This window comes from Erinaceus europaeus, chromosome 19, assembly GCF_950295315.1.
Source record: "Erinaceus europaeus chromosome 19, mEriEur2.1, whole genome shotgun sequence".
In the NCBI taxonomy this organism is placed as follows: domain Eukaryota; kingdom Metazoa; phylum Chordata; class Mammalia; order Eulipotyphla; family Erinaceidae; genus Erinaceus; species Erinaceus europaeus.
This window is the reverse complement of record NC_080180.1, coordinates 40153233-40178024: the sequence shown is the minus strand read 5'-3', so window position 1 is coordinate 40178024 and position 24792 is coordinate 40153233. Positions and strand designations below refer to the sequence as shown.

The window sequence follows — 24792 nt, the reverse complement described above, 5'->3', positions numbered from 1 at the left end:
TGACTGACTGGTGGCCAGATTTCCTTTCAGGAAACCAACTTCCCTCTCACAGCGCCCTCTCTTGGAAGGACGATAATCTTACGCGGGCAGAAAAAGACCGGATCTATGTTTCCGGGGACTGTTTAGGGAAACGCACTGGCCCCTCCCCTTCCGGTCTTTGCTCCAGCTTCTGCCTTCCCACGTGTGTTAGTCTGGATCTGCTTTGGGAGTTGCTGCGGCTCCTGTGGGTGAAATCGCCGGACTTGGAAGCGCGTCGGTTCCCCCAGGACCGCGAGGACGTCGCTATGGTGGGCCCTTTCTCGCTCTCGTGTCCTCGCTGGGTCTCCTGGGTGCCCAGGAGAGAGGAAGGACTTGGGGAAGCGGGGAGGAGGGAGGGTGCGGGCTGCGTGCTTTGGCGTCCAGTTCCCCCCTTCAAAGTTTTTACCTTCCTGGGACGCGCCGCCCCCTTGGAAGGGAAAATCCACACTTGGCCACCGGTCAGTGTTTGTGAGGCCCGAGGCGGGGCGGGTCTGGGCGAAACTCACCAGGAGCTGCCAACCCCATCCTGCCCGGGACCAGTCCTGGGACGCAGCCGCTTCTGGTGACACCCCCTCCCCTCCGGCTGTGGCACGAGGACTTTTTATTAAACATCGACCAGAGCCAAAAGTGTTTAAATGATACACTTTAAAGTACAGGTTGGTGGCAAAGTATAAGCCACACTTGCTTGTCCACTGCCCACGTTAAGGAGATGCCTTAGCTGAAGAAATGATCATGACACTAAACACGGCCATCCCTTCACACAGTTTCTTATCCCTTCACACAGTTTCTTCTTTTTTGTTCTGCTTGTGGTCGCTGTGCTTGACCGCTCAAGGCTGACTTTTCCATCTGTCCATTGAAAGGCCACAGCACCAGATCATCCCCCAGTGTGTTAGTGCTCCCTTGTGATGTACTGGGTGCTTGAACTGGGGTCCAGCACCGGGCGAAGCGGGCGCCTTCCAGATGAGCAGTCTGGGGAGCCTAGTTTCCTCCCTACACCCTGCAGCAATTTTATAATGAGCTCTTCTGCAAACTTTAAATTTTGTAATGCAGTTTTGTTAACTGTAGTCTTCAGGCTGGGCTTAGATCTTCAGAACCCACTTTGACTCGAAATTTGTGCTGTTGTTGAGCCCCTTCACTTGTCGCCCCTACTGTCTGCCCCCCCCCCCACCAACCCCCGCCCAGCTGCTCTGTTTTTGTGAGTTTGGCTTTTCAGACTATATATATGAAATCATCCAGCATTTTCCTTTCTCTGTGGTTTCACTTAAATTCTTTTCACAAATGACAGGATTTCCGTCGTATTATTGACTGAATAATATCCCATTGTGTATATATGTGTGTTGTTGTTGTTTTAGTCTATTCATTTGGTTGATGGACTCTTGAGTCGTTTCTTTGTGTTGGCTATTGAAAATAATGCTCCAAGGAAGGTAGTGGTGCAGATATATTTTCCTGACAGTGATTTTGTTTCTTTTGTATATGTATCAGCAGTAGACTTGCTGGGCTATATGATAGTTCTTTAAAAAAAATTTTATAGAGAAACTTCCATACTGTTTGTATACAGTGATCATATTAATACCAAGAGCTCACAAGGGTTCACTTTTCTCCAGAAGTCTCCCCACTACCTATTATTTCTTGCCCCCCCCCCTTTTTAAAATAGCTATTTCTTTATTTCCACTACTTTTTAGCCAGAGCATTGCTTAACTCTGGTTTATAGTTGTATGGGGTATTGAACTTGGGACTTTAGCATGAAAGTCTTGCATAACCATTATGCTATTTCCCTTGCCCTAAATTTTGCTTGCTTGTTACAGTGTTGTTGTTTTTCCCTCCAGGGTTATTGTTGGGGCTCCGTGCACCACCTCCGTGCTCCTGGAGGCCATCTTTTTTCCATTGTTATTGTTGTTGCTGTTATTGTTGTATAGGACAACAATTGAAATAAATTGAAAGAGGTGGGGGAGACAGGCTGGGAGAGGAAGATAAAACCCTGCAAATCTGCTTCTTTGCTTGTGAAGCGACCCTTGCAGGTGGGGAACCGGGATTGGAACCTGGATTCTTAAGCTGGTCCTTGCGCTTTGCCTACCCTGGTGTGGCCCCCTATTTGCAGCTATTCTAACAGGTGATAATGTCATGGTTTTTGTTTTTCCACAGTTTTTGTCCTTTTGAGTGCCTTTTTATGTGCATGTGTGTCGTTTGTATCCCTTTGGGGGAAAAAACTATATTCAGGTGCATTACCCACTTTAAAATTAGGGGCTAGCTTCTTGCAACATGTTATATCAGTGACAAAAACCAACTGTTGATTTCAAGCGGAAAAAAAGGTTGACCACTTTTGAGTGAATAAGGAAATAATTTTTGAGTTTCAAAATTTTCTTAAGTGGGGCAAGAAGTTTGAGATTTTCTTTCTCTCTTTCTTTTTCTTTTTTTTTTTTTTAAGCTATGCGCCCCCATACCTGCAAGGTTCTGCTGCTACTGGTGGGCTATTTATTTATTTATTTATTTATTTTAGAGAGGTGGGGGGTGGGAGGACAGACATTCCTTTGCATGGTGCTCCCATGTGGTTCTGGGAACCTGGGTTCTTTTATGTGATAAAAGTGTACACTTTGGGGGCCTGGAGGTAGCACAGCAGGATAAGCTCACATGGTGCAAAGTACAAGGGCCACCATAAGAATCCCAGTTCGAGCCCCAGCTCCCCACCTGCAGTGGGATTGCTTCACAAGTGGTGAAGTAGGTCTGCAGGTGTCTATCTTTCTTCCCCCCATCTTCCCCTCTCTGGATTTCTCTAACAACAATAGCAATAACAACAATGATAAACAAGGGCAACAAAAAGGAAAAAATAGCCTCCAGGAGCAGTGGATTCTAGTGCAGGCACTGAACCCCAGCAATAACCCTGGACGCAAAAAAAGTGTACACTTTACCAGCTGAGCTATTTACTTGCCCTGGGATGTTAGGTTAAAAGAAGATTTGTGTGTGTGTGTGATGGTGGTGTGCATGGCCAGTGCGCCGCTATGTTCCATCGCTGGGGAGCCAGAGACGACCCGAACTGCCCCTGCGGCTACAGACAGACTATGATCCACATAGTCAACGACTGCCACCTCTCCAGATTCAAAGGAGGTCTCGAAACTTTACATCAGGCTCAACCTGACGCTGTTGACTGGCTACGGAAGAAGGGCAAACGCTAGAAGAAGAAGGTGGTGTGCCCTGCTGTGCAACTTCACTGGCTTCCTGCTACCCACGCCCCTTTCCCCTCCAGGACACACTCTGCAGGCCTGTTGCTTTGCACACCTATCCAGTCACTTCCTGCCTCTGTAATTTTGTACCTGCTTTGTACCCCCCCCCCCCCTCTTGAAACATTAATCCTTTCCAAGGCCTTTTTCTGAAAGTACAGATGGTGATGCTGTGAACAGGGTGGCCTGGTTCAATCCTCTAAACCACCATAAGCCAGAGCTGAACAGTACTCTGGATATATATAAAACAAGGTGGCCTGTAAAGGCTTTTCTTCTCAAAAATACCTAGACAAGCTGGATCAGTGATGGCAAACTTTCTTTTTTTTTTTTTTTCCCTTTATTGGGGGATTAATGTTTTATAGTCTACAGTAAATATGATAGTTTGTACAATTGTAACATTTCTCAGTTTTCCACATAACAATACAACCCCCACTAGGTCCTCTGTCATCCTTTTCCAGGACCTGTACTCTCCCTCCGACCCACCCCAGACTCTTTTACTTTGGTGCAATACACCAACTCCAGTCCAGGTTCTACTTGTGTTTTCTCTTCTGATCTTGTTTTTCAACTTCTGCCTGAGAGTGAGATCTCAGAGAAAAAAAAAAAAAAAAGAATTGTATTGTGTAATCTTACTGCTGAAATTGATTGGGAGAATGAATCACTTCTACATTGCCTTTAACTAGCTTTGGAAGATTCCACTTACTCTCTGAAGAGAAGTGTTCCTATTAAAGTATATCTTTGTTTTAATATCTCCACAAATAACACAACTCACTATAATCCTAAATATGATGTCCCCTTCAAGTCACTTTCCTTAGAGGCCAAGTTAAGTTCACCTGTATATGTGCTGTCTAGCTATGTTTTTTTAGCGTGCATTAATTACATTGATGTTTATTGTGACGTGATTTAGATTATACTCGCTTTAAAGGCAAGCCCATGCATATGTTTGATTACAGAGCTTCGATGCTAATGATGATGGTAGTGAGTACTAAGTATTTTCTTTTTGAAATTAGTGAGCACCAGTGTGAGGCAGAGGTATAAAGAGTCATAGCATCAAACTTTAGCAAGTTAAGTAAGTCCAGAATAACACAAAATATTAAGCCAGCTATTAAAAAATTATTGTATAAAAGATGTGAATAAAATCTCCACTAAATTTTACCAATATAATTGCCTTAATGTTAAAGAGATCATTGTTTATGTACTTTGTTAAATTTTTATTCTTAATAAATTTCAGACTTTTAAACATTTTTAATATTTTTTCTTTGATACTAGCTTAATGTTAAGTAAAGGCTTCACTCTGAGAAGTACCCTGTTTTCTTTTTATTTCTCTCAAATTATCATTTCCAGCCTCTTGGACATGTTTGCAGACTTTAGAGAGTCACTGTTGAGACAAAATACCAGTGTGTAATTAAACGATCAGTGTTGTATATTATCAAATGGTAAATGTCCCCAAGAGAGAAAGGATTATCAAGGTCAAATGGTTTTTCTTTGATAGCTTTAAGGAGGAAGTGAATTTTGAACTAGAGGTAAGTTCTTGAAAATTGGGTGAGGTGTAGAAAGCCTTGTGTACAGACTGAGGGGGGTGGCACAGTGGATAAAGTGTTGAACTCATTCTCAAGTATGAGGTCCTGAGTGCAGTCCCTGGAATCAGATGTGCCAGAGTGATGCTTTGGTTCTCACGGTCTCCATTTTCTCATATAAATAAATGAATATTAGAAAGGCTTATATGTGAAATCCTTTGTTATTTGTCATTGGTTTATATTTATATATTATATCAAGGGAAATACACTGGAGCTCTTATAATGTGCCGATTCTCTGTAAATTAGTTCATTCCATTTCCATCCTGTTATTGGTATTAAGTGACTCAGAATCTTATTTTCTTAATTTTTTTTGTTGTTTAATATGGTACTGTAAGCTTTCTTTTCTAGGCATGGTTTTAGTCATACACACATGTGCACACGCACATACACATACATTTGATGAAGTGACAATCCTCCTGGGTTTCTGGTTGCATTGCTTTAATGATGGTCTTTTAGGAAAAGTTCCTTAGTAACTCTAATTATTATTATTTTTAACAAGGATATACGAATTGTATTCCCTGTGAAATAATCTTTCTGTTGCCATTAAATTTGAATAGCCTTTTTTTTTTCTTGTTACTGAAGTTTGTATGGAAGGCATACTTTTTTTTTTTTTTTTTAAAGATTGTATTTATTTATTAATGAGAAAGATAGCAGGAGAGAAAGAACCAGACATTACTCTGGTACATGTGATGCCAGGGATTGAACTCAGGACCTCATGCTTAAGGATCCAGCACTTTATCCACCACCTCCCGGACCATGGAAGGCATACTTTTAATGGTAGTTTCCTGACTAGAATATTTCTGTAGAGGAAGAAGTTTTTCAAACCAAGTACAGTTGAATAAAACAGTCTGTTCCTCACACTTGTGGAAATGAATACTTTTCCCCTCTGTATCTTTGAAAGTTAAATTGAGGAGCTGTTAATAACATGAATATTAATTGTGACTTATTAATTCTATCTAGAAGTCACACCTTAAATCATCGCTTACAGTTTTATTATGTGTTAGTATTTTCTGTACTGTTCTATGAATCATCAGGCGGTACAGAATAAATTTGGAAAACCTCTGATGGGCATTAGTTAAAGATATTTAGCTTGAATAGACTGCTTAGTAGATTAACATTTTATTGATAGGATTTTGCATCAATTTTTTTTCATATCAAAGCATTTTAGAAAAGCTTTAATTTATTGAGAATGTTTTGAAATGTTGTAGGTTTTATTGTATATATTTCTGTACCTTATTTTATATTAATATCTTCCCCTGAGGCAAGTCTTTCATGAATAAATTATTATAAGGAATCATAAGCTATAGTTGAGTTCGGGTGTGAGTTCAGTTTTTGTGTACTGGGTCTTAGAGGCTTATTTTTTCTGCGATCTTCTAAAGTCCTGAGGACATTGTCATACTTCGAGGGTATCAAACTACTTTTTCTGAAAAAAAAAAATTCAAAAGAGAAGTTTTTGTAGACTTGAACATAACCGCTCAGACAGTGGTAGGTACACAGTTCTATAACTTTAGTTGCTAAATTCTGCCAGTTTCAGAGCTTTTATTTTTTTTCTTTAGAAGTTTGTAACTTCTCTCTCGTTAATGCATTTTACTTCTTACAAATGTAGTCAAATATACTCTTTTTAATCAGCACATTTTTAAATTTATTTTTGGTTTTCAAGTTTGTTTAAATTTATGCCACTCCAAAATTTACTGGTTTAAACCAAAACAAAACTGGATTATCTCTGTAGTGCAGTAAATAGACTTGACCTACCTACCTGGATTGTCTGTGTCAGTGTTTCTCAGGTTGCTGTGAAGGTGTAATCTTAGACTTTGGTTTCACCTCATGGCACAGCTGAAGAGGGGCCACTTCCTAGCTCTTCCACACCACTCCGGGTGGGCTTCTGGCTCCTCATTCATTGATTAATCCTATGGAAGGAAGGTCTCAGTTCTCCACGGACTCTTGCCTGGAGGCATTCTTCGATTGATTTGACCTTGGGCTTGTCTGCAGGGCTGTTGATGGCACAGGCAACTGGTTTCCATTAGTGAGCCAGCTGAAAGAACAAAAAAGCCAGAGTCCTCCACGACCTATTAGAATTGACATCTCTTCAGTCACTTTTGTCAAATGCTATTCATCAAAAGTGAGACACAAACTGCACTAAAGTGGAGGGTACATAGCACATGAATATGAGTGTCTGTAGGGGCGTGGGGTGACAGGTAAGTCTCATAAAATTAGGCAACAGAAAAGGTCAGTAAGAATGTGATGAAGGATCTTATGTTAAAGGCCTGTGACTATGAGCTAATAGAGCTATTAGAGCAGGGGAGAAGGATTTCATTAGATTCATGTTTTAGAAGATAATTTCTGGGCTGGGTAGATAACATAGTGGTTAAGAAAAAGACTTCCGCCTGAGGCTTGGAGATTCCAGCTAGAGCTGAGCAGTGAGTGCTCAGGTTAAACTAATAAAATGTAGAAAGACCAACTGTGATTTCCTTGGTAAAGGACTTAAACAGAAGATTCTAAAAGCACCTGACAGTTCTGAGGATTAAATATGTCAAAGACTTCCACCTAATAGACTCTTCTATATAAGTAATGCATATTTTTACACGATAAAGATTATCTTCTATTCTGCCTTAAATATCCCTGTGGTTAAATTTTACCAAAGACTGCAGTTCTTGAGGCATTGTTCTTAAAGGAATGTTTTCTTTTCATTTCATTTTAATTAATTAATTAAAAAATCTGTTTTTGTTTGCTACCAGAGTTTTCGCTAGAGCTTAGCACCTGCATTATTCCACTGTTGGCAGAGTCCTTTTGGTTATTTATTTGCTTGTAGTTTTATATAAAATATTTACTCCCTTCTGTTGCCCTTGTTGTTTTGTTGTAGTTATTGTTGTTATTGATGTCATCGTTGTTGAATAGGACAGAGAGAAATGGAGAGAGGAGGGGAAGACAGAGAGAAGGAGAGAAAGACACCTGCACTGCGCTTCACCGCTTGTGAAGCGACTCCCCTGCAGATGGGAAGTCCGGGAGCTGGAAGCGGGATCCTTGCGCTTTGCGCCACCTGCCTTAACCCGCTGAACTACGACTCCGGATTGATTTGTTTTTCTAGGTAGAAGGGAAGAAGTAGAGGCAGAGACAAGGAGAGGCACTGTAGCACTGTCCACCTCTTGTGAAACTTCTTGTGAGCAAAGCATTCCTTGTGCATGATAAAGTGTACACTGTATCCAGGAGCTATCTACTGCCTGGCCTTGTCTATTTCTTAGCAGCTGGAGTTCTGGCATAGTTTTAAGTCATCTTAGGCTATTTAGAAAGATCAAAGGTCATGGCCGTTAGAACACGATGGAAAGAACCTACATCTTTGAGAATTTTGTGGAGCAGACCCTCCAGTGCCTATTTTTTTGTATGAGAACTAAATTTTGTGTGTTGAGCCATTACTTGGGCTTCTGTCCAACCTAATTCCCAAGTAATGTAGGTGGGATGAGATACATGATTGTGTAGGAGTGGAAAAAAAAAAAACAACTGAAATGTCTGGAGAACTGAATAAATAAACTGTGACCTAATTTTCTGGCATAGGGCTTGAACAGGGAAAATGATTTGTTCCCATTCAGAGGTAGTGATTTTGAGGTGACTTCTATTATTCCTTCTTACTAATTCCTTTGAATCCAACTTCGATTGTGGTTGCTTCACTGTCCATTCACTGTTTTATGTGCAATTCCTACAAATCAGTTGCCCATTAATATCTTAGGCTCTTTTCTTCTTTTTTTCTTGCTACCAGGACTTACTGCCTGCCCAATAAATTCACTATTCCCAGTTGTGTTTTTTTTTTTTTTTAATAGAGACAGAAATTGAGGGGGTTGGAGAGAGAGACCTGCAGCACCGCTTCACTGCTGGTGAAACTTCCTTCCCTGTTGGTGGGAACTTGGGACTTGAAGCCCAGGTCCTTGCACTTGGTGTCATGTGTGCTCAACTGGGTTTGCCACCACCCAGTCCCTTTTATTTCTTCCATATCTCCTTAGCAGTATATATATACTATGGCCTCAAGTTTGCACAATTCCTTTTTAAAAAATTTTATAACGATTAATTTTTTTATTGGTTAATTAATGAGAGAGAACCAGTTTCACTCACGTACACGGTGATGCCAAGGCTTGAACTTGGACCTCATGCTTGAGAGTTCAACACTATAGTCCACAACACCACCTGTGAGGATCCTTTTTAAAATTTGAAATTGAATTTTAGACAGTAAGAAAGAGAGGCATCAAGTACTACTCTGCAACCCATAGAGCTTCTCCTGATTCTTTGGTGCTTCCATGTGGTGTCAGGACTCAAACCCAGAACCTCATGTTTGTTAATAACCTGTGTTCCCCTGGGTGAACCTGTCACCCAACTTCAACTCCATAGCTTTCTTATCTCTTTTCATTCTCTGTTCCCACCATGAAGAGTTGAATAGCTAAGATTCTGGACCCCTTCCTTGCCTTTTCAGTATAGAGGAAATCTGAATATATTGCTTTGATTATGGTCATTGGAAACAAATCCTGTCAGAATTATTTAACATGTCTGACTTAACTCCTAACTCCTGTTGTAATGCTGTGTGAGTCACAATGTTTCATTAGATCACTGCTTTAAAGTTTTTATTTCTAAAGAAAAAATTTTGACAGAAATTACTTTTGTACCTGACAATATTTTCTGTGTTTTCCTACATTCTAGCCTAAAGCACTAAGAGGAAAAAGTGGACAGGAGAAAAAGGTCATCCACCCTTATAGTAGAAAAGCAGCTCAGATTACAAGAGAGGCCCACAAGCAAGATAAAAAGGAAAAGTAAGTATTATCATGTGTATTGATGTGTTGGTTAGAAACCCATATATATATTACCGTTCAGTGTTCCTTCCTCTCTTCCTTCAGTGTTCAAGTGTGTTCTATGCACTCACTGATGGTTGAGACAGTAAATACAGATTGAACTCTTACAGAACTCAAAAACACTTTACATAAATTTAAATAGGTTGTGGTGAGAATAGTGAAGAAGATTTTTAGATCATTGAATGGAGGGGGTTCTATTTTACTTAATTTAAGGTAAATTTCTTTGTAGAAGTTCTATTTGAACAAGAGAGCTGAATGATGTCAGTGTATGAATTATGCAGATACGGATTGGCATATAGGTTGCAGAACCTATTCTGTTTGTAAAAGGAGAAGTAGAACAAACATATTTTGGTCCTGCTGTCCAGAAGGAAGGTTAGAAATACAGTTGGGAGGGATATTATGTAGGAAGGATTGTTAGCCTTGAGGCTGGAATAGGTCACCTAGTTGATAAATGTGGCCAAGGTTGGAAACCAAGAGCTAAGTCCAGAGTTACAGCACTACTTAGAGAGTAATCCCAATAAATGACATTGAAGAGGAAGAAAGCAAAACCGTGGTATTTCACAGTTCTCTAGTGATCAAAACATGCCATTTTTTTTTTAATTAATACCAACTTAGGTAATTGATTAATTTGATTTAGTAATGCGACAATCATAGGGATATTTTTTTTTCCCTTTTTGGGGGGATTAATATTTTACAGTCAACAGTAAATTCAATAGTTTGTACATACGTGACATTTCACAGTTTTTTATAGGGAGATTCCACTAGAGTATATAAAGATTATGTAGCCTCAAGTCTGCATACTTAAACTTTTTTCTGGTTGCTGTCTCTGAAGCATCACTGTTCTGGGCTTACTTTTTCAGATAGATAGATAGGTAGAAACATCACTGTTCTTGGCTTACTTTTTCAGATAGACAGACAGACAAAATCAGATGAATGGCTAGATAAGGAATGGACATTGGGGTCCAGGCTTGAACTTGGGTCAGGTGTATGACAGTAGCAGGAACTATTTTGCTTGCTCTTAACTTTTTTTTTTTTTATTCTTTTAATTGGAAGGACACAGAAGAGCATGCAGGTGCTATAAAAGCAGCACTCTACCTTTATATAGCGATTCACATGTGCAAGGCTTGTAAGGCATGTGCTCTATTGCTGTGCCATCTTCCCAGCACATAGACCACATACTTGTCTCTCGTTTATTTACATGCACACACACACACACACACACACACACACACACACACACACACACACTTGAGTAAATGTCTTAGTTCTCACAGTTAAAGCTCGCATTTTAATTTAAAGTTCTGTGGCCCAGGAGATGGCACAATGGGTAGAGCCCACAAAACAACCCCCTTCCCCCCCACTCAAAGGAAAAAAAAATCGTTTGATGATTTCAAGTAACTTGACTATTTTTAGTTTTGAAAGAATTTTATTTATGTCACGGATTTGAGAGTGGCCGGAGCAGCACTCTGGCATGTGCAAGTGTTGGGGTGTAAACTTAGGTGTTCATGCTTGCAGGCTCTGCTGCTGTGCCACCTCCTGGTTTCTTAACTTTACTGCTTTGATGAGAACCAGCTCCATTTGCGTCTCTGGGTTCGACTGACAGACTTCTGATATGGGTTGAATGAGAATCACTTAAATCTGTTAGTGTGGGACATTCAAGAAACCATTCCATTCAGAGCCTTGCCCAGATGCCAGCTGTGGATATATTGTAAGCATATAGATTGATCATTTGGATCAGAGTCTGTTTTCGACTACTATGGTATTTCCACACTGCTTGTCTTTATGAAAAAGATTCTCTTGGGGAGCAGATATACCTATTCTTATGAATTATCCATGGTTGCTTTCACCTTACGGAAGCAGAGGGAAGTAGTTGTGACACAGGCTAACGAAGTTACATCTGACTGTTTAAAAACAAATTTGCCAACCCATGCTATTATTCAAGGCTGCCGTGAACGTTCATGTATGTTGTGTAAGCAGGTTCTCAAGCACAGAGCTATCTCCTGGCCCCTCATACAATATATAAATAATGAGTCTGTCGGTGCGTTTGTGTTTTAGAAAATTTGCCAAACCATTAGGTGTACTTAGAACTGTCTCAATACTACTATGATTTTGTTTTGCATGTTTGATGATTACACTGTGAAGTTCATCTGTGTGCTATTGATCATTTTTATGTCTGATTTGATGAAGCATCTATTAGAATCTTTTTCTTGGTATTCAGTTAGTTGTGTTTTCTCCCCACTTTTTTTTATTGAGCTAGTTGTCTTTTTTTATTAAGTTGTAAGACCAGTTTTAATATTCATAACGTGAGTCCGTTGTTAGCTATTATATTGCAAAACTTTTTCATATTATATGACTAAAGAAAGGTTTGGTTTTAATTTTTCAGTTTTCTACTTGTTTAAAGTTGGGGGTTGGGAGGACCAGATGGTGGTGCACCGGTTAAACACACATAGTAAAGTTGGACAGGAAGGGAGATTTTATTCATTTTTGTAGCCTTAATGTCTAGGAAGAAGTGTGGCAGAAATTAGCTAGTCAAATGCTCTCTTCTGAATTAATGCATAAAATAGTAACAGCTGGAGTTACATATTTCCTGAACCATTTTCTGAGGACTAATGAGTTTTTTTCTTTTTCTGTCAATAATTCTTATTGAGAGGGAGAAAGAACCGGAACATGACTCTGGCACATGTAATGCTGGAGTTTGAACTCAGGACCTCATGCTTGCAAGTCTTAACACTTTACTCACTGCATCGCATCACCTCCCTGATTGGATGAGTTCTTTTTCTTTGTGGTTATTCTTTTAAGTTTTATGAAAAGTAGACAGTTTATTTTGCTCTTGTTGAAAAGATAACTGTAATGCATTCTGGTCTTTATTAGGACTGTTAAACAGGTATGGGGAATTTTTTTTTCCCTGTCAAGGGCTATTTGGATATTTATAGTATCATTCACTGGCTGTATAAAATCAACTTAAAAATGAGCACTTACTGGCATAAGGATCCTGGTTCGAGCTCCCGGCTCCCCACCTGCAGGGGGGGTGGGGTTGCTTCACAAGCGTTGGGGCAGGTCTGCAGGTGTCTATCTTTTTCTCCCCCCTCTGTCTTCCCCTCCTTTCTCAGTTTCTCTCTGTCCTGTCCAACAACAACGATAGCAGTAACAATAAACAACAAGGGCAACAAAAGGGAAGAAGTGACCTCAAGGAGCAGTGGATTTGTAGTGCAGGCACCGAGCTCCTGTGATAACCCTCAAGACAAAAAAAAAAAAAAAGGTTAAGATGAAATACTGAATATTAAGTAATAATATATCTAAAAACAGTATCTAAGACGTTTTGTGAGAGTCATAATGTTTATTGGTTCTGTACTCACAAAATTTCCTATTTATATAAGAATAATTTTAAGGCAGTTCTTGTTATAACAGATTTTTTAAAATTTGGCTTTGGAAATTTTCTAATATGTATGGACTTTTTTTTCTAAGGTTGAAAAATGAAAAGGCATTGCGTCTCAACCTTATTGGTAAGTAGATTTACTTATTTAAGGTTCCAACCAAAACATAGTGAAGTTCTGTCAGATACAACTTTTTCTTTTGGCTTTTTTAAGCTTTTTTTTTTTTTAATTAGATAAGAGACAGCCAAAAATCAAGAGGAAAGGGGGGTGGGGAGTAGAGAGAAAGTCAGACAGAGACAGAAACACCTGTAACACTGTTTCACCACTTGCAAAGTTTTCCCCCTTCAGGTAGGGACCAGGAGCTCAAACCTGGGTGCTTGTACATTGTAACATGTGCATTCAACTGGGTGTGCCACCACCCAGCCCCTCCTTTGGCTTATCGCTAGTGAAATATTTTTTATCTATGTGACTTTTTTTTACTGGACAACTAAAAATAAAATCAATTACTAAACTACCAAAAACTCCTCAGTATCACAATATTTTTGTCATATATTCTAGTAACGATTTGCTGACACAGATTTCAGAGTGACTATTAGACTTTTATTAAAATGAAAGGGTTTTGAGCTCTTCTACTTAATGTTTCATGGTGTGAATAGAACCATTGTGGGACCTGTAATATTGAGAAAGCTAACTGAAAGTGACTCTTGGGGTCAAATTTATTCTTGAGTATGACGTCTGGTAGCTCTTTGGTAATAATCCTCATCACTCTGCACAGTATCTTGTATGTTTAAATGTAGACCCTGATTACATAACCTATTTTATCTGTAAATGAGAAATAATTATAATACTTATCCTCATAGGATTCTAAAGTTCCTGACATACTGCCTAGTACCTTTTAGCTATTCAGAAAATAACATTTTTATCATCAGTTTAATAAAATTTTGCTTTAGTACTTTAAGATAACTCTTGCCCTTTTAAAAGATTTTGAATGCCATGTTCTACTAAAACATTCTTTTTTTTTTTTGCCTCCAGGGTTATCACTGGGGTTCAGTGCCTGCACCATGAATCCACTGCTCCTGGAGGCCATCCCTTTCTCCTTTTGTTGCCCTTGTTGTTTTAGCCTTGCTGTGGTTCTTATTGTTGCTGATGTCATTCCTTGTTGGATAGGACAGAGAGAAATGGAGAGAGGAGGGTAAGACAGAGAGGGGGAAAGAAAGATAGACACCTGCAGACCTGCTTCACCACCTGTGAAGTGACTCCCCTGCAGGTGAGGAGCCGGGGGCTCGAACGGGGTCCTTATGCCGGTCCCTGCGCTTTGCGCTACGTGCGCCCAACCCTCTGTGCTACCGCCCGACCCCTTACTAAAACATTCTTAAAATTTTTTTTTTTGTCCTTATTAGTTAAGATATATACCTGTGTTTCTTCTCCAGATTAAAAATGTGACAGTCTCTGACAGACCTCTGAGCCCACACAGGCTTTATGTTTATCAGTGAAATAAATTGTGATGCTGTCTTAAAACGCCTTGATGTTGAAAATGGTTACTTCTTAAATGATGTCTTTTTTTATCTTGTTGTTTCTTGTTGTAGGTGAAAAACTACAGTGGTTTCATAATCACCTTGATCCCCAAAAAGCAAGCTATTCAAAGAAAAATGCTTGTGAACTAATTGAAAGGTAAATTTGGATGTATTATAAGGAAAGGGTCAGGAAAAACCCTTCAGCTTGGTCTTTTGAAAGAGTCCTGTTTTTGCCTTATATAAAAACAAATGAATTTTCTTATGTAAGAGGTTTTAGATTTTTATCTTAGCTACTCTAGTAGGTTTTTAACCTTTCTGGAACTCTAGATGGTAATTAATCTAGTTTCTTGGTACCAAAAAAAGAATTCCTGGAGAAATCTCATTGAAACTGACACCCAGGGGGGTAGGAGTAGCAGATTGAAGAGTCTTTAAACACATGGCAGTGCGTGAAAGGCTCTGAGGTGAAAGCAACACATTATTGTGATATGACCAAGACAGCAAGGTGAAGAAGGGGATTGTGATGGTGTAAGTTACAACCAACTCTTGAAAGAACTTACCTTTCAAACCCAGAGTGGGTTTTATCCAAGGTACATTAGGGACCATAAGAGACTAACAGCAAGCAGCCCAAAACGATTGTTTACTGCTGGGCTAGCCTGAGGGTGTTTCTTCCCGGGCACATGCTCTCCGGGTTGGAGAGAATTCCACTGGAGCCAACCTAGGCTGCTTGCTTACTCAGCGAAGCTGGAGAGGAACCAGGAACTCTCGTGCCGAGCAGAACGCAACAATGCTTTATTGATTAGAAAAACCTGCCCTTTATATCTTCTGAGATGGAAGTGGCAGTTGGGGGGGGCGGGGGTGGAAGGAAATGGGTAGGAGAGTGGGTGGAGAGAAGGAAAAGAGCTCAAAGATAGCAAGCTTCCATCTAACCAGTGGGGATTAAACCAATGCCCTGCAGGCAGGGGCAGGTCTCAGACAAAACAGTGATTATGTAAATAGACCACAGCATTAAGCAGTGGAGCAGGGGGCCTGGCATGATGACCAACAGTTTACACTTTGGAAAGGTTGCAATAGTGAGAATGAGTGAAATGATCTCTTGGCATGATTTTAACCGGGAAGACTTTTGAAAGACTGACTGAGGGGACAGTTCAGGCAAGAGATGGTGATGGGTGATGCATCTGCTTGTTTAGTTACCAGTATGGTGAAAGGGGGGAGTGCAAAAAGTTCAGAGATATTAAGAATGCAGAGGTGTCTGTCTTTCATGAAAATGTGCATGTGGTATAAAGAGAGGAATCAAGGAAGCTGTTGTGTTCCTTGTTTGAACAACTATATGAATGGTCAAACTATTTCCTGAAATGGTGGCCCCAAAAGTGATGGGGTAGGCTTGGTAGGAGACGGATAGGTGGGGGTAGAGGTGAGGGCAAGTGCTTTTATAACTGTGATTGTCATTGGCTGTTGAAATTTTGGAGTTATTCAGGAAAGATTTGAGGTCTGGGGACTCAAAGAGCTGGGAGAAATACACACATTTAACAGGCAGGCAAAGACTTGGGAGGATTGCGTTTTCAATGAAGTAGTAAAAGCTCCGTTTACAAACTTTGTGACGCAGATTATTTCTCTATCTTTCAGGTATTTAAATCGGTTCAGCAGTGAGCTGGAGCAGATTGACTTGCACAACAGCATCAAAGATAGGCAGGGAAGGCGGCATTTTTCTCGGGAGATAGTCATCAAGCAGACGATGGAGCGTGAGCGCCAGCAGTATGAAGGATATGGCCTTGGTTTGTTCACTGTGATTTCCTTTTTTCAGTCACCTTGCAGTTGCAGATTGCAATTCATTGAGAAGGTTTATTTTTATTTATTTATTTATTTATTTAGCTTAGTTTGGTTATCTCCTACTGATTTTCTTTTTCTCATGAGTATATGGAATAATGTTTTGAGTTTTATTCTTTATTTCCCTCACTCCATTCCCAAAACTCGGTTGTAATAGTGTCATCCTATCTCTCTATTCAGGACAGTAAAGTGTTTGGTTGTCTTGGCACAGGCCTAATTTGCTTTGTTAGGGAGTTACTGCTTGCCCACCTCCAACTGCATTTGTGTTTCTTTGAGAGTAAGTACCACACCCCCCCCTCTTGCTAATTCTTGCAGAGACTAGAAATAACAAATTGTTTTCGAACATTTTTGACAACTCTAAAGAAGAGTTAGCAACTCTTAAGAAAAACACTTAGAAGGAGAGAGTGCTTAAGGTGTGAAAAGCTAGTGTAAAACAAATCTGGTGGTTTCACATGTAAAAACAAAAACAAAAACGCAGCTGTCTTCTCATAAAAATTAGTTGGTCTTGCAACAGTGGGGATGGGTTCTGAGTTCAAGCCCCAGCATTGCATGTGCCAGAGTGATATATCTTTTTTCTTTCACTTTCCTTCCCCTCTCATAAATGAATTAATTAATATTTAAAGTAATTGAGAGGGTCTGGCAACATTATCTATAAGAGTGAAATAGTAGAAAAGTCCAACTTCTAAAACTTGCTTATTTTAGCAAGTGGCGTCACCACTCATCCAGTTGCCCAGTGACCCTGAAGTAACTTTTTCTTGATAACTTGTCAATGAAAGGGGGCCAAGTAGTGGCACACCTGGTTGAGCGCACGTTACAGGCGGCAGAGGACACGGATTCAAGCCCCCAGTCCCCACCTACCTGCAGGAGAAAGCTTCATGCGTAGCAAAGCAGTGCTGCAAGTGTCTCTGTCTCTCTCCTCTATCACTCTTCCTCTCGATCTCTGTCAAATAAATGAAGATTAAAATAGTAATAATAACTTGTCAGTGAAGTACATTTAAAATATGATGGCATCTATTGCTATTATTAGTTCTTATCATCTCATCTCAGTGGTATAGTTCTAAGAACCTCCTTGTTAGTCTCTGCTTTTGTTCTCAGCATGTATTAAATAGCTACCACACTAATTGGCAGTAGAAGATTATCCAAGGTTAGAATTTAATTGATAATACAGCCAGTACCCAGACCTAATTTTTTTTTTCCAACTATGCCACAGTATTTCTTCCAGGTATAGTGAGTATATCTGGTAGAAGGAAGTTTATAAACTCTAACTTCATGAATGTTCAGAGTCATGTTGTCATCGACTTGTTTTGATAAGGTTCAGAGAAGACTAGATAGTAACATCTCCCTCTTCTCCCCAGATTGTATCAGTGCTCTGGACTCCTTAAATTTTGTGCTTAATTTACATGCTTTTGGACACCTGGTTCCCCATAATGCTATTTTCTGACACTTTTATAAAAGCACACAGTTCTGTTAAACATTTTAATATTTTTCAATAATTCATACTGATATTAATATTATATTACATTAGAATTTTTACAAATGTCCCAGACTTTGTTATAAATGCGTACAATAAGTGTTTATATATGTTGGTTCATAATTAAGGAACTGTCATAAACTAATTTTTATTAAAAATGGGTTTAATAACTTTATTGAATTTTTGGGTACCTGTTCATTATAATTGGTTTAAAACTTTCTGAATTTTGACCAATATGATTATTCATTTATTTTATTTATTTATTTATTTATTTTTTTGCCTCCAGGATTATCGCTGGGGCTGGGTGCCTGCACTACCAATCCGCTACCATTTTTCCTATTTTGTTGCCCTTGTTGTTGCTGTTTGTTGCCATTGCTGTTATTGTTGTTAGATAGGCCAGAATCAAGAGAGGAGGTGAAGACAGAGAAGGGGAGAGAAAGACACGTGCAGACCTGCTTCATCGCCTGTGAAGCGACCTTTCTGTAGGTGGGGGGCCAGACATTCAAACCTGGATCCTTAAGATGACGATCCCTGCACTTCGTGCCATGTGCGCTTAACCTGCTGCACTACTATCCGACCGCCTAATATTATTTAATGTCAAGCATTCCTCAGATAAGCTCTAACTCATCAAGGTCAAGTATATGTTTGAGAAAATTTGCATTTTTCACCAGGGAATATATAATGTAATCTAGCCTGTTGTTTCAAGAGATTGTTGGAATTTGCAGATACCTTTTATGGTTTGGAAAAAAGACAGGGCTGGGGAGGGTGCTTAACAACAGGGTGCAGAACTTGTATGCATGAGGCCCAGGCTTCCATCACTGCAGGTATGGGATCAGAGCAGTGCTCTGTGTCTCATAAAATAAATGGTGTGTTTGTGTGCGCGCATGTGTGCGTGCCTGCATCCCCAGAGCAGTCCTCTGGTCTCTCATAAAATAAATGTATGTGTGTATGTGTGTTTCTAGTAATTAGCCTTAACTTCTTAATGGCTTTTACTTTATAGACTCTATGCTAGATTTGATCCAATAACTTTGTAGAATCACCTTCATGAAGTGAGCCTTTGATATTTGAAAAGGATACTTCTCATATAGCATTGTAGCAGTGCTTGAATTTTGTTTTGCTTTATATATTCTTGGTGTGTGCACTTACTATTTGTTGTATCTGAAAGAAAGCTATAAAGTGTAGCTTAATTTTTTTTTTGTCTGATCAAATTATTTTGTTTCTTAGAGATTCCAGACATTATAAATGCAGTTAATCTGAAAACTTTCAGGTGAGTCTGGACTTTTTTTTTGTTCCATTAAAGTGCTTATAGATGTATGAGACATAAACTTTTTCTTTTTAGATTCTTGATATTAGAGCATAATGGAAATGTTTTTTAAGCTTAGTAAAGTAAGAATTTTCCTAAATTATGCTGTTTGAAACAACTGGTAGTGTCCTGAAGTGATAATGACATTGTGCTTTTGTTTTCAAAATACTTTAAATTTTTATTTACTTAAATAGAATATTTAAGAGTTTAATCTGGAAGTCGGGCAGTGGGTTAAGTGCAGGTGACACAAAGTGCAAGGACTCAGCGTAAGGATCCCAGTTCAAGCCCCAGCTCCCTACCTGCAGGCTGTGAATGAAGCAGGTCTGTAGGTGTCTGTCTTTCTCTCTCCCTCTCTGTCTTCCCCTCCTCTCTCCATTTCTCTCTGTCCTATGCAACAACGACAACAGTAATAACTACAACAATTAAAAAAAGATTAACAAAAGGGAATAAATAAATATTTTTTTAAAAGGAGTTTAATCTAGGACTGGAGGATGGATAGTTTAGTGGTTATAGAAACAGACTCTCATGCCCGAGGTTCTAAAGTCCCAGCTTCAGTTTCCCACATCATCAGAGCTGAGCAGTGCTGTGGTTTAAAAATAAAACAAAACTGGCGGCGGGGGGGGTGGGGGTGGTGGTGGTACAGGTCCAAAAAGGATGACAGGGTACCTAGTGGGGTTGTATTGCTATGTGGAAAATTGAGAAATTTTATGCATGTACAAACTACTGTATGTACTGTTGAATGTAAAACATTAATCCCCCAATAAAGACATTTAAAAAAAAAAAAGACCCAGAAAAAAAAGTAATAAAACAGCAACAACAACAAAATGGAGTTCAATCTCACTACCTCTCCAGTTCTTATTTATTTTTTAAAATGACTTCATGGTTAAGAGTGTACACAGCTTCTTTTAAAAAATAAGGTTAATGCCTGGGGAGATAGCATAAAGGTTATGCAAAAAAAGACTTTCATGCTTGAGGTACCAAAACTCCCAGGTTCAATCTCCATCACTACAATAAGCCAGGGTTGCAGTGCTCTGGTGGAAAAAATAAAAGAAGCAATCAAAGAAAATAAGGTTAATATACATAATACCAGGGGAAGGGCTAAATAATCAACTGCTGGCCTATTGGTCTCTAATAGTGCTTTTGTGAGTGCAGAGGACATTGTTTTCCCTACTTTGTTTCTAGAAAATGATGGTTTTTATTAGTCATTTAAAGTCATAACTAGATTGTCGATAGATCTGATGTTTTATTTTAATTAAAATTCAGTAGATTTAAATTACTAATTTTCTAAAACTTTTATGCATTATATTTATATCTGCATAGATTTCCAGAAATTTTAATATACATGAGAAGTTAGTTTAAAGGTGGGGTTAGGTAGCATAATGATTATGCAAAGAGACTCTCCTGCCTGAGGCTCCAAAATCCCAGGTACAGTCCTTCACACCATCATAAACCAGAGCTGAGCTTCACCACTCTGACAAAAAAAAAAAAAAGTTTAGTAGAATTCATTGTGATTATATTTAAGAATTAATTCAGAAATTATTAATAAGAGAGAGCCAGCTCGTCACTGGCACCTGTGATGCCAAAGATCAAACTTGAAACTTTACGCTTTTTGCCCAGCACTTGAGTCACACCTCCTGGGCTGTAGAGTCTAGGATCTTTTATACCTTAATTATTTTTTTGCCTATAATATAAATCAGTCAGATAAATGTGCTTTTTACTTCTTGAAACATAGGTTCTATCCCAAAGAAAGTCAGAGTGAGAGAGTAAGTTAGTATAATCTGTTGGTATTACAGGTCCGGGTTCCAGTCTCAAAGTAGTTTTCTAGATTATTTCAATTTTTTCTATTATTTCTATTATTTCTTTAATCTATTTCTAGATTAATTGAACATAGGATTGCCACAGAAAATGCTGCAGTTGGAAAAGTATGAATTTCTTATTTTAACCATAAAAATTGCTTGATTTCTTGTGACTTAATCTCTGAATGAAAAGCAGGACCTTCCCTGACTATGCTTTTGAGGATTTGTGAGATCTAATATAGTGGTTTTTATTTTTGAAGTTATTGTACCAAACATATGAAGGCGGGAGATGCTTAGGTTAGTGGCACTAAGAATGCAGTAGAGCTTCTTTTGATTTTCTGCCTAATATTTTGTGTATTTGAGAAATTTTGTATATGTGGGAATCTGTGTTACTACTATTGGGGCTTACTGAGAAATTCAGCAGTTAAGGGTAGAAAAAGTTTTAATTCTTGGAACATTATTGTTTTTCCCTAGTATCTTTTATTTTATTTATTTATTATTGGATAGAGACAGAGAAATTGAGAGGGTACAGGTAGAGAGGGAGAGAGACACCTGCAGCCCTGCTTCACCGCCCATGAAGCTTTCCCTCCTGCAGGTGGGGACCAGGGACTTAAACCTGGGTCCTTGCATACTGTAATGTGTGCGCTCACCCAAGTCTACCAACACCTGACCCCGTGTCTTTATATTGTGTCCAGTGCATTTGGATTGACTATTAATAAAGGTTTTGCATTTTTCATAGTTTTGAATATTGACTTTTCTCCAACCCCTTCATTTCACTCTTCCTTCACCAACCTGCTGTTTTCTTTTGTCTAGAGAATGGGACTTTGACCTGAAGAAATTGCCAAACATTAAGATGAGGAAAATGTGTGCTAGTGATGCATTTCCCAAGAAGTGCAAGAAGAAAGCTGTTACTACAGCTGTAGACACAGACATAGGAGGACTGGACCTAAAAGATGAATCAAGTGACACAGATGAAGAGATGACTCCTGTGGACCAGTAGACTTTACTTGAGGTGACAAATAATTGGAGAGCTACAAGTTAGACTTGGATTATAGTAAATAATTGTCTACATACAAGACTTTTACATTTAACTTATTTTCATATGTGATAAGAATCCCGTTTGCATTTTCAAAAACAATGTCATGGTTTTTTATTTAAAATGAATGTTTCTTGTATCATTTATATTAAATTACTGAAAGAGTGATGACCCACAAACTCATTTTAATCTGAATTTCTGGGGTTGGGAAAGCAGTATGTCTGAAGACAAACATATTGAAATTTTTCCCACCATGTTTACCTCCTCTCATGTCTTAAGCTGTAGACAGCAGCCAGTTTGGATGCTCTTTAAAATGTCACCAATAGGGAGTCAGACAGTAGCACAGCGGGTTAAGCACACGTGGTGCAAAGCGCAAGGATCAGTGTAAGGATCCCAGTTCGAGCCCCCGGCTCCCCACCTGCAGGGGAGTCGCTTTCCTTCTCTCTGTTCTCCCGTCCTCTGTCCATTTCTCTCTGTCCCATCCAACAACAGTGACATCAGTAACAACAACAATAACTACAACAAGGGCAACAAAAGGAAATAAATAAATATATTATTTTTATTTTTTTTTTAATTTTTTATTTAAGAAAGGATAAATTAACAAAACCATGGGATAGGAGGGGTACAACTCCACACAATTCCCACCACCCAATCTCCATATCCCATCCCCTCCCCTGATAGCTTTCCCATTCTCTATCCCTCTGGGAGCATGGACACAGGGTTTTTTGTGGGTTGCAGAAGATGGAAGGTCTGGCGGCTTCTGTAATTGCTTCCCCGCTGAACATGGGCGTTGACTGGTCAGTCCATACTCCCAGTCTGCCTCTCTCTTTCCCTAGTAGGGTGGGTCTCTGGGGAAGCAGAGCTCCAGGACACATTGGTGGGGTCTTCAGTCCAGGGAAGCCTGGCTGGCATCCTGGTGGCATCTGGAACCTGGTGATTGAAAAGAGAGTTAACATTCAAAGCCAAACAAATTGTTGAGCAATCATGGACCCAAAGCTTGGAATAGTGGAGAGGAAGTGTTAGGGAGGTACTCACTGCAAACTCTAGTGTACTTCTGCTTTCAGGTATATATTTTGCAGTAGTTTATGGATACATGTGAACATATGCTCTCTCTCACAGAACCTGGTATATATCTAGGTTTGGGGACTTTGTTAGAAAGTGAACCATCTGGGATAGAATTAGAGAATACTATGAAAGGAAAGGTCTCACCCGAGTAATGAAGCTGAAGGGTTGTCATTCCACACATGAAGTCTCTGGACACAGTCTGAGCTGAAGCATGTTGAGGTGGCAATCGTTGTGTTGATTAGGTTGCGATCGGCAGATGCAGTATTTTTTGATATGGATTGGGAGAGGCATGCAGAAAAGTGGGCCCTATCCAAGGGTTCCAGGACTGGGGAAAATATAGGCTTTATAGTGGAAATGTGAGGTTCCTGCTGTCTTAGGGTTCAAAAAGACAATGGATAGCTATTGTTATCATCACATTATTTGGTAATTGGGTTAACTTTGAAGAGGCCTTTTGTTAGGGTTTGCTGTATTGTACCCAGTATCTTGTATATAGCTGTGCCACCGGTTGCTTCTGATCTGCTTGGTCTAGGCTTTTGAGAGAGTCCGCATGTCAAATACACAGCCTATATATGAAAAAGACTCAGTCTGTGTTTTAAAAACTTCGAGACATACAATCAATTTTTTAAATCTTTAAAAAAATGTCACCAATAATGTGTTGGTAAACTTTTTAAACATTAAGCCATTTTCTTTATAAAATTAAGCCATTTTCTTTATGAAGTAGAGAAACTGTGATATGAAAATCATATACATTGACAAAATGTGTATCCCTTTTATTTATTACCTTAAAAATCAGTTAAGGGATCTGAAAGGTCAGTGATTTTGCTGTTTACTACCCACATTTAGTCTTATCTTTGGATAAAGGTGATAAGTTATTTGGTTTTTCTCTTTGTGTGCATTTTTCTACTTTTTCATTGTAAAAAGTGACAGAGAACCAGTCACTACAGCTTTGTTATTTTATTACTCTCAGAAAGTGGTTAAATTGTCATTTTGCTAGTTTTTAAGCACCATGGAAAATCACAGGTGTGGCAGGATGTTGCTCTCCACAACACTTGTTAAGTGCAAAAATCTGTTAAGTCTATTTTCAAAAGGAGTACAGTGCAGGTATATCTGAATATTTTAAAGAATAATAATAATAATAATAATAATTTTTAAAAAGCATTAGTACTGTGACCGAGGTATTTTGTGCTTTTACTGTCTGGGAGAGAGGTGACCTGGTAGAGCACACAGTTTACCATGTGTCAGGACCCAGATTCTATACCGAGCAAATGGAGGCACCAAGCCAATGAAGAAGCATCATGAGCGATGGTATGTCGTACGGTGCCTCCTCTCTCTGACTCGTTGTACTCCTCTGTCTCTACAAAAAAATTAAGGAAGAGGAGAAAAGAGCCCACTGCCAACAAAAAAGCAAAGTGTTACAGCTTTTGTACTTCTGAAAGTTACAAATAAATTATATATTCACAATATCATTTCTTAAGATTCTAATTATTTAATTTTTAGTAATATAACTGATGTTGATTTGCTTTTGCTTTGCTTAACTCTTGTAGTAGAAGTATTATATATATTATGTAAGTTTCCACACCATTAATGGCTGGAAAATAGACATTTTGAGGGGTGGGGGACAGTTGGGTCATTTAATCTTAAAATGATTATAAAAACTGACTTACAAATACAGTAAAGAGAGTAAAAACTTTCATCTGGTCTTGGTATTTAAAAAGTCATACAGTTGGTTGAAAGTGGCAGACCTGTGGTGTTCAAAGTAAATGAAGTTCCCAA

General features: G+C 39.0%; 1 protein-coding gene across 1 annotated transcript; it reads left to right on the top strand.

The window, feature by feature from the left end:
* On the top strand, positions 1-22133 carry TMA16 (translation machinery associated 16 homolog). The gene is made up of 7 exons (XM_016191406.2): positions 1-287; positions 9488-9597; positions 13102-13139; positions 14597-14681; positions 16148-16296; positions 19044-19086; positions 21732-22133. Exons 1-7 carry the CDS (start codon positions 285-287, stop codon positions 21916-21918), a joined length of 615 nt encoding a protein of 204 aa, XP_016046892.1. The 5' UTR covers positions 1-284; the 3' UTR covers positions 21919-22133.
* The last annotated feature ends 2659 nt before the right edge of the window (positions 22134-24792 follow it).